This window comes from Osmerus eperlanus, chromosome 4, assembly GCF_963692335.1.
Source record: "Osmerus eperlanus chromosome 4, fOsmEpe2.1, whole genome shotgun sequence".
Classification (NCBI taxonomy): Eukaryota; Metazoa; Chordata; class Actinopteri; order Osmeriformes; family Osmeridae; genus Osmerus; species Osmerus eperlanus.
The window spans coordinates 21,163,105-21,172,896 of record NC_085021.1 but is presented as its reverse complement, the minus strand read 5'-3'; the positions used below and the strand labels follow the sequence as shown (position 1 = coordinate 21,172,896).

The window sequence follows — 9,792 nt, the reverse complement described above, 5'->3', positions numbered from 1 at the left end:
AAATCCTGAATATCAAAAGAGGAGGCGAGGAGTTTTAAAAAAGACCTTGTATTTTGAAGACAAGTAGCGCTTACAAAGGATTTCAATTAAGACATCGACAGTCCAGTTTAGATTGACATATTTACAGTTGATATGAAATTCTTCCCCCGAGCCCAGACCACGTGGGTCATAGTCCCATGTGACACATGATTCAAACAAGAAAGGTGAAACCGGTCACATGACCAATCACATGCACAACTTTCCTCCTGCCAAAGATGGATTCACCACCTTTTCCAAAAGGAGTCCGTTCATTAAACAAAAAAAAATTAAAAACAACACCAACTGACAAGATTGTTTTGTTTTCTTCGTCGTCTCCTCCGTGCAGCGCCTCTCTCAACCACAGAGGAAGAGTGTGATCATCCAGTCCGAGTCTTGATCATTCAGGCAGCTCTCACAGCAGAGACATGGCCTCTCGGATTCACCTCCAGACGCCCCCCTCTCCCCTCCGTCGCCCCCCTCCCTCGATGATGATCGGGGCTGATGGAAGATTTAAGGGTCCTCCGCACGCACGCACACACACACTCTCCCATCCTCACAAAGACAGCAGCTGTGGGTTCTTGGAATATTCTCCTCCAGGCAGCTTCTAGCGCCGCAGACACAGCCGGTACACCTCAGCATTTCTTCACAGAAGAAGCTCCTTTTTTTATGGCCGGTGGAACCTATAGACAAAGAGAAAAGGGAGGGGAGAAGAGGTGATGAGGACCGGTGTGCAGAAGGTGCCTTTGTAATCACAACCAGTTATGATTGCTGCTATTCATCAATGCTGCAAGGCTATTTTTAGCCACAGCCAGTTGAAGCGTGTTGGCAGGGGTGAAAAAGACTCCACTATCTGTGGGTTACCGTTACAAATCACCTTAAGGACCTTGCTAAGACCAATGACAACATGACTTTTATTACGTTTCGCTCCGGCAACGTCACGTCTCCCGGGTAATAAAAGTCATGTTGTCATTGGTCTTAGCAAGGTCCTTAAGGTGATTTGTAACCCGGTCACCCACCAGATAGTGGACGTCTTATTCACCCCCCCCTGACCTAACAACACGCATTCAAAACAAGCACGTAGGCAAGCATGGGCACACCCCACACACACACACAAACACACGTTCTTCACGCACGTACACTTGGCCAAGACACTGACCTTGTTAGGTGCTTGCTCGAAGCGTGCACCTCCATCTCGGTGCTTTTGAACTCGTTCAGCTCTTTTCGGATCGCCGCCTACGGGAGAGAAAGGAAAGCGAGAGTTAGAGCATTAACTGTACAGTCCCCCTCGCATGCACGCACACAATCACCGTCCTTCAGACGGCAAGGTGACAACGGCAAGACACGAAGTAAACAGCCCCAGAGATGACATCAAGGTCTTATCCACCAAGATGAGAACACAAAGGACCAGATGTAGCTAAAGGGAGGATTTTCTGTGACCATTTATATTATGCTACTGAGGTGGGTGGTGATGGTAGTCTCTCTCAGCCCGCTATGGAATTTCCTGTGTTGCGTAAACACAAACCATTTGTTTGGATGAAGCAATGCTAAGCTATGACTGAAGACAGGTTCTGATTTTAATTTGTGAGGAATGTGACATTTAGAAATCTGCTGCCCTGGGGTTTTCATTTAGGGGTGCTGCTCCACCCAGACATGAAAACCCCAGGAAGCACATTTCAACATTGCACATTCCAGGGTAAAACATGTATTTTGTATTTATTTTTTACTTCTAATGACAAACCTTTTGTCACTTTCTTGAACACACACACTATAGGAGTCACACACACACACCTTGTCAGCTGCTGAGAGACGTGTCCATGGCTTGTCTGCTCTCCTGTCGTAGTCCTGGGCCTTAGCCACCTCCACATAGTCACTGAAACGGATCAGAATCTTCCTGTCCCTCAGCTCGTCCACAGTCGGTCGCTGGTTGAGCTGGAAAGCACAGTGAACAGGGATAAGTACTTGTGTACCGACGTATTCATGTTTTAGGATCAAACAGGACCATAGATGCACAGCTGGGCCATGCCAGACAACACCAATGCAGTCCTATTTGGGGCAGGAGGTTTTTGGACCTTAATGTGAAATGTTTTTAATTAAATCAGGTAAGATGATGTACCTTTCTGTTTAGTCTCTGTTTGATCTCTCGTCTCTCCTCTTGCTCCAGCTGGTCATTTCTCTCTAAATAAAAAAAGAAGGAAACAATTAGTAAAAGAAAAAGATGAGCTTTCATTCATACCCTTTCAGTTGGTCCCCAGGACGCAGTCATAAATTATAACTTGACTTTAGCCATTTTACTGGGAGATTTAATTATGTTTTAGAATACGTTTTTTTTTGGGCGGCGGGGGGGGGGGGGTTATTGCTTGTCTAAGTATATCATCTGTATTGTTGACAGTCTCTGTTTTACAAAGCATTCGGTGAAGCAGGTCCCAGTTGGTTACGGGGCACAAGACAATGTTCGTTCATGTGTCTCTTCTGAATCTTAGACTAGATGAGAGTGGATCCACTCATCTAGTCTAAGATTCAGAAGAGACATCAGTAGGCTACCGTATGGCTATTATTTATGCATTATCTGTTGGACTGGTTTGGTAGCTGCACATACATCTCTCATGATTCAAATAAAAATAAAGAATCTAGGTCAGGATATTTCGGTTATGGAGACAACCGTATGAAGAGACAAAACTTACGTTTTAGGATATTCCGGCTTTCCAACTCCTCAACGTTCGGTCTTTGGCTAAGCCGCCTGCGAAAAAACACCAAAACTACGTTTTGGACCATTTTGGGATTCAAGTTGTATTCTCGTCACTTTGCTTGTTCTAGAAGGGAACCCCGAGTGTCTCCATATCGCGTCCAAACCCCGACTATGATGCTTCGGTAGAGGCGCCCCACACATCTGGATGCCACTTAAAGTTACGAGTCTCGAATGTCCTTTCGTCTAATATTCTCCTCGGAGAATACTTAGCCTACTAAATAATGTTCAATGTGAAAAATACCAGCGGTAGACTTCATAACATAGCATGTAAACAGCAGCCCGATACGTTGCCGGTTGCAGCGTCTGCGTTCTAGTCTGCTGTCCGCTGTGCACTACACAGGCTTTTGAACAGTCGTGATTCCCAGCTTGGGCGCGCCTTCCTACAGCACTCCTGTATGCATAATTTATTAGGTGGGCGGTGCGTTTGTTTCCCAATAAGGCGCAGAAGGCATCCCCGACTTCGTTATGCTTCTGGCTACAAAGACAATAACATTTCTCACGTCGCATCATCACTTTTACATTTCAGACGATCGTTTACAAATCCAGTCTGTTATCATTTTCTGTGAAAGCCTAGGCTACGGTATGTTCCTTGATAATTAGGTTTTCGAGAAAAACAAGGTACTTCGGAGAGTGTAATGAGTTTATTGTTGCAATGCTTCGCTTAATTCTTAGCAATTCTGTTCCCTGAACATCAAACCGTGTTTGAGAGGTACAGATAAATCAGATGCCGTTCACTTTAGGAGTTACGTGTAGAGGCTACGTGACCATTTCAAAGTCGTGATATCAATTATAAATGTCAGGCTCATCCGGGATCTTAACCGTAGGGTCCACACTGTGTTCTGCAACCGTCCGGGCCAGAAGATAAAAGGAAATGTTGAAATGTACTATGCTCACAGCACGCGTCCCTGTCCCACACCCCTACTTCAGAGTCCCGAGCTCACCCAGGAGTCTTTATAGATGGGATTAAAGTTAGGTCACAGACACCCAGACACTGAGGAGAGCTCAACTAAGCTCATCAGACACAAACAGTACGGCACATGTGACCAGCTTGGTCGGGCATGATGGGCAGTTCCACAACTGGGCAGTCAAGCAGTGCCAACCTTTTCTGAAATGTTATTTATTCATACGGCAAAGACCAAACGTCTATTTTAAGACACCGTTATCGATGATTGAAAAGCGCAAGAGCATACACCAAATGCTACGTAGCATACACCGTTTTCGTCAACAGTTTGGTGTATGCTACTTAGAAAAGGTAGTTGGAAATAATTGTAATAAGAGTGATAAATATATTAAATTACTTTATATTTAAATTATCCTGCTTTTTATGGATCATTACTGCACGTCGAGTGAATATCTTGTAAAACAACGCCCACAGAAATGTAGTGAAACTTGGTAAATCCACTGAAAGACTTGTAGATCATTTCAACCCATAACAAACAGAGAGTAAACAAGGGACTGCAGTCAGCCCTGACAAATTAGCACACAAGCTTGACTAGAACTAGCGTGGAATAATTCAACAGCTGGATGTCCCTAGAGGAATTTTACTCATAAATGAAACAAAGGGATAAAACACTCCAGTATCGTCAGTTGCTGCATGTCCAGAACACATGACTTTACGATTTTTAAAAATTTAATAAGATTCTTCTGCATTATGCAACAACAAAAAAATAGCCTACCCTTTAATTTAAATAATGTGATAGAATCTGGCATCTGATCAAAATCAGACATTTTGTGCCATTAGAGAATTAAATACTTCCCTGATAATGACCTACAACAAAATGACCCAAAACACGTAATTTTCCACTAAACATTTCCTTTACTCTTAACTGAGACAGGAGTTTTCCTACATATATGGTGTTGTTTTGAGCTGATTAAATTATAGAATCAGTCCCATGAATCGATGTTTTCGTCCACATTATTGACCTGGTCGCCAAGTTGCCTAGCAACAACAGTTCCTCCCCTGGAAAGACAATGGAATATTCCACGGGGTCCCTTACTACAGTACTCACCAGCCAATCAACAGCCAGTGTTGCAGATCACCAGTTGCTGTGTGAATGTGAGGGGCTAGCATGTTATTATTAACTTTAAAGGTTAGATTATATATCCCACACAGTCTCCACTGTCAAATTGTAACTGGAGAGCAGATGTAAACTGAACTACAATGTTGGCACGATCATTTTGTACTAATGTAATGTGCAGAAATGAATTTTCTTGTATTTAACAGTATTTCCTATAGTTTGAACACTGATGCACAGCATTGTCTGCAGACTTTCTCCTGTGTTCTCTCTCTATCTAAAATTATACCAGGATGAAGATAAAGCCGGACATTGTTATCCAACCCTTTCGAAGAAAGAGAGAGGCTCTTTTGGGCATCAGCGGGTGTTCCGTCGTTCTTCTCCTCCGGCGAGCTGCAGCGCCACACAAAGAAGAAGAAAGAACACGCTGCCCCTAATGGTCACGATAACCCAGTAAGCTCCACAGAGAAGCCTTCTATAGCCTTGTACCAACTCCCTACCTCTCTCCATCCCTCCCTTTATGCTTCCCTCCCACCTTCCTCTCTGCATCCTTGTCTCCCTCCATCCCTCCCCTCATTATCCTTCCATCCCTCCCTTCCTCTCTCCATCCCTTTCACCCTCCATATCTCCATCCCTCACTCCCTCCTTTTCTACTTCCTTCCCTCCCTTCCTCTCTTCATCCTTTTCTCCCTTCCTCCAAATCTATATCCCTCTCTTAACTCTTCCCTCCATCCTTCTCTCTCCATCCATCCCTCCCTCCCTCTCTCGCCCCTCCTCTCCCTCTTTGCTCTCACACCCCCACAACACATTGTGTGGAAGAGAGAGAGAGAGAGAGAGAGAGAGAGAGCACCAAAAATGTATTATTCAACAGTCTTTGTGGCTAAGAATAGCAATCGAATAACGCCCAGGCAGCATAAAGCTCTATAGATAGATAGGTCATTCTACACAGCGCTAACAACGGGCGGGCGAGGTGTCATTATCGGTGAACGGTCAGAGTGGCTTCTTCTGCTTGCTCTGCAGCAACACCAGCGATTTCACTCTGAGCCTGGACGAAGGGAAATTCGATCTTAAGCTTCGGAAAGGCTTCCTTGGGGAGGCGGGAGGAGGAGATGGACTGTTTTGTGATTCAGTAAGGGTACCCAGGGGAAATGGGCTTCACTCCTCCGCTAAGCTGCCCTCCTACTCACCATCTTTCCAGGCTAAAAATAGCCAGGCTTTCCCTTTTCGCTAGAAACAGTGCAGTGTGTCACCAAAATGCAGAGCATGGGGAACAGGCACGCACACTACCACTACTACTGTTGGCACTGTGAGACAGGAGTGCGTGTTCCCTTATTTGTTCACATCCGAGTGGAAATGTTGACGTCCATAACATCCCAGACAGAGTCTGGCGTTTGTCCGGAGATAACCGTGACTCGGAGAAGCTGCATCGGTTGGCATAAGGGCGAACAGCTCTCAGTTGTTTAACCCTTGTGTTATTTTCGGGTCATTCTGACCCATCAGTCATTGTGACCCACTGTCGTATTGCGACAAATTTACCTCATACAAAAACAAAGTGAAGCATTTTCTTTTAACTGTCGGGCTGTCTCAGACCCCCCACATTGCAATGGTTAAAAGAAAATTATTTTTATTTGTTTTTGTATTGGGTGAAATTGGGTAAACACAACGATGGTTCGTTGTGAACCTTTGGGTCATGTGACCCGAAGGCAGCACGAGGGTTAATTGCCTATTGAGTGGGTTATTATTACTAAGCAACTGCCAATTTGTGCTCTGCATAATATAACAACAGGAACTAGGAAATATGAAGGGCGGATCAATTCTGCTGGGGTTTTTATCCATCCGGAACCACCAACTCCTCACAGTTACACCAACTCAACAGAACCTATTATTAGCTTCTTCCAAGACTCCGAAGTTCAGGGGAACCAGTCATCGTGGTAGCTTCCTGACTGCTAGCTTCTGTAGCTCCTGATGAGGACTCATATCTGTGCTAGGAGGAGATTCCCCTCCACATCGCTCTCCCCAGAACTCTCTTATACAAGCTGGAGTCAAGCTGTCTGCTCTGCTTTACATAAGATGTTTGTTTACAGGCGTCTGTAATGAATGGCCGCTTGTTGACGAACCACCAGGCTGGGCACTGGGGGTGGGGTTGCTCTCCTGAGTTCACAGCCGAACTGAGAATGTCCGGGCTCGAAGTGATCATTCCTGGGAGTCTTTGACAGCCTCAGCCATAGATCTCTCTCCGGGATACGGGGCGGCTATCACCCGTGAGTTACGACCCCGAGGGTTACGCAACACAATGGTGACCTCCAGCTCGACACGTCAATGTGATGAGAGAACCCAGAATACTGTACGTTACAATGCAACAACGTGGCCGGAATATTTCAAAAAGGCAAGATGTTCCGTACTTGTCGTGGCCAAGGGAAGATTTTAGCGTGTAAACATTACTAGACCCTGGAGCCTGCCCCCAGTCCAGTTCATGTCTATTCCTGGAGCTTCTGTTTGTATTTCTAACCCTCCTGGTGAAAGTTTCAGCATTTTTTCCTCACGTACAGTGTCTTGGAGATAACCCCTCTGAGCATGTTGCCACAACAATGCGTTAGTGTGCAGAAGCTGTACGGCATTCTTTGCGTGATCTAGGGTGTTGGACCACTCAGGTCACCGAGTCGCTCCTCTAATAAGGGACTTATCAGGGAACTCGGTTAACCCTTGTGCTGCCTTCGGGGTCACAATGACCCGAAGGTTCACAACGACCCATCGTTGTGCTGTGACATTTACCCAATACAAAAACAAATAAAAAGCATTTTTCTTTTACCTTCGCGCTGTAGGGGGTGTGAGACAGCCCGACGGTTAAAAGAAAATGCTTCACTTTATTTTTGTATGAGGTAAAGTTGTCACAACACGTGGGGGGGTCACAATGACCCGAAGATAACACAAGGGTAAAGTTATATCAGCTGCTTCAACTGCTGTGTGGAATAAAACACCCCCCACACACAAGGAACTGTGTGCACCCCCTCTATCCACCACATCACTCCTGTCCTTCAACAGCTCCACTGGCTCCCGGTCCAGTTTCGCATACAATTCAAGATCCTCCTGTTTACATTCAAGGCCATCCACAACCCCACCCCCCATATTTGTCTGATCTCCTCCAGGGTCCCACTACCTCCTGCTCCCTCAGATCCTCTTCCTCCATACACATGTCTGTCCCCTTTGCCGGTCTCACCACCATGGGGAGTAGAGCATTCAGACACTCTGCTCCCCGTCTCTGGAACTCATTACCACCCCAAATTAGAAATATCGATTCATTTCCCCATTTCACATCACAGCTCAAAACACATCTCTTTACTACTGCTTATTCCACTTAATGTCATTTGCACTGCTTCCTTCTGTTGTTTTTAATGTTGTTGTATTCCTTATTTTTCTGCTGCTTTTAATGTTTTTTGTACCTCTGTACGGTGTCCTTGAGTGCCGAGAAAGGTGCCTTGGAAAATAAAATGTATTATTATTTATTATTAAGGAGCAGGATCGCTAGCCCAGCAAACTGGATATAGGCAACAAACCCAGCTCAACCATCACAAATCAGGCCAGTGTGATACAAGCGGATAATCCTGTTTAGATGTGATTGTCGTTCTCCCCTCCTCTCTAATTCCACCAGCCTTACTAGTGCTGTCTATGTTATATAACCCCGGGACGGTTATCAACAGCTCTGATGCTGTTGGAAAGCCAGCTGTCTTCTCTCCCCAACCAATCACTCGAAATGAACCACATATCCTATCGATTAGCAGTACTGTACTGTACGTTCCCCAGAGCAACTATGGGAGTTTGTGTTCAAGGCTACTTTTTAGTACTTAAATCTTGCACGTTGTTCTACAACTCACAATTTCAGGGTCGGTGAAAATTGACAAAAAATAAATAATAATATGGAAGTCGAAGCTCATTAATAACTTGTGAGAGGCTTAGTCATGACAAAGCATTAGGGATGAGACTAACAGGTAGAGAGGAGAGGTAGTTGATTCATGAAAAGGTCAAGACTCACTTGGCCAGCTTCATCTCGATCTGCTGACGTATTTCCTGGCGCTCCTGGTCACTGCGAGCTGGGAAGATGTTTCTGTCTTCCAGTTCCTGCTTGCTGGGACGGTTTCTTAGTTTCACAGACAGCAGCTCCTTTCTTAACCTGCGAGGCAGCGTGCCTGCGTCCACACACCAACACAAGCACACACAAGCACACACAAGCGCACACAAGTACAAACCCACACACATGTTCTCACACATACATACACACAAACACACACAATTGTGTGTTTAATAATAATCAGTGATGGCAATCAAACAGGTATAATGGGAAAATATGTCCAAACTTTTGACTGGTACTGTATTTTCATGATAAAACTGGTTATCCCAATGGGCAACATGATTAAAGAAAACTATTATTTTAATGGCAAACAGATGTGCAAATTATCCAAAAAGATCTTATCTGTAACTTTGTTTGTGCACTGTACACAGCCAAAACGGCTGAACTGGTCACATGACTGGTCACATGACTCAAATTAATCAGTCGTACTCTGGGACCAATGGCGGAGCTCGGAGGGGACCCACCGGAGATGACGGAGTCGTTCCAGTCATCCATGTCGTTGGGGAGGCCCGAGGTGTTGGAGAAGCACTGGTCCAGCCTCATGTTCTCCTTGTTTTCCTCCGCCTCCTTCTTCCTCTCCGCCAGCTGGGCCCAGTCCCCCGGCCCGGCCGCCGCCGCCTCCCTCTCTGAGCTGCAGGAGCGAGAGAGACGCCCGTCAGAGCGCCTCCGGGGGAGCGAGCTTGGCTCCAACCCCTCATGCACGCTGGGGAAGGAGGGAGGGAGGAGTTGGAGGGGAGGAGAGGAGGAGAAGGGAAGGGCGTAGAAGGGGAGGATGGAGGAGGAGGAGGAGGGCGACATGGAGAGTTAACTCTGTGAGGTAGGGGGGGTGGTGAAGGTCAGAATGTCTGTTGACATGGGAGTCAAGAGATGGGGTTAGACTGTAGTGT

At 45.8% G+C, this 9,792-nt stretch overlaps 1 protein-coding gene across 1 annotated transcript in view; it reads right to left on the bottom strand.

The window, feature by feature from the left end:
- Window positions 1-32: 32 nt before the first annotated feature.
- phactr3a (phosphatase and actin regulator 3a) overlaps window positions 33-9,792 on the bottom strand; it is a 29,908-nt gene continuing 20,148 nt past the window's right edge. The window contains exons 6-12 of the mRNA XM_062460217.1: window positions 9,370-9,608; window positions 8,810-8,963; window positions 2,700-2,755; window positions 2,132-2,193; window positions 1,807-1,947; window positions 1,175-1,251; window positions 33-698 (exon numbers count right to left, since the gene is read on the bottom strand). Coding sequence (XP_062316201.1) covers window positions 683-698; window positions 1,175-1,251; window positions 1,807-1,947; window positions 2,132-2,193; window positions 2,700-2,755; window positions 8,810-8,963; window positions 9,370-9,608 — 745 coding nt within the window. The 3' untranslated portion in view covers window positions 33-682. The remainder of the gene's footprint in view (window positions 699-1,174; window positions 1,252-1,806; window positions 1,948-2,131; window positions 2,194-2,699; window positions 2,756-8,809; window positions 8,964-9,369; window positions 9,609-9,792) is intronic.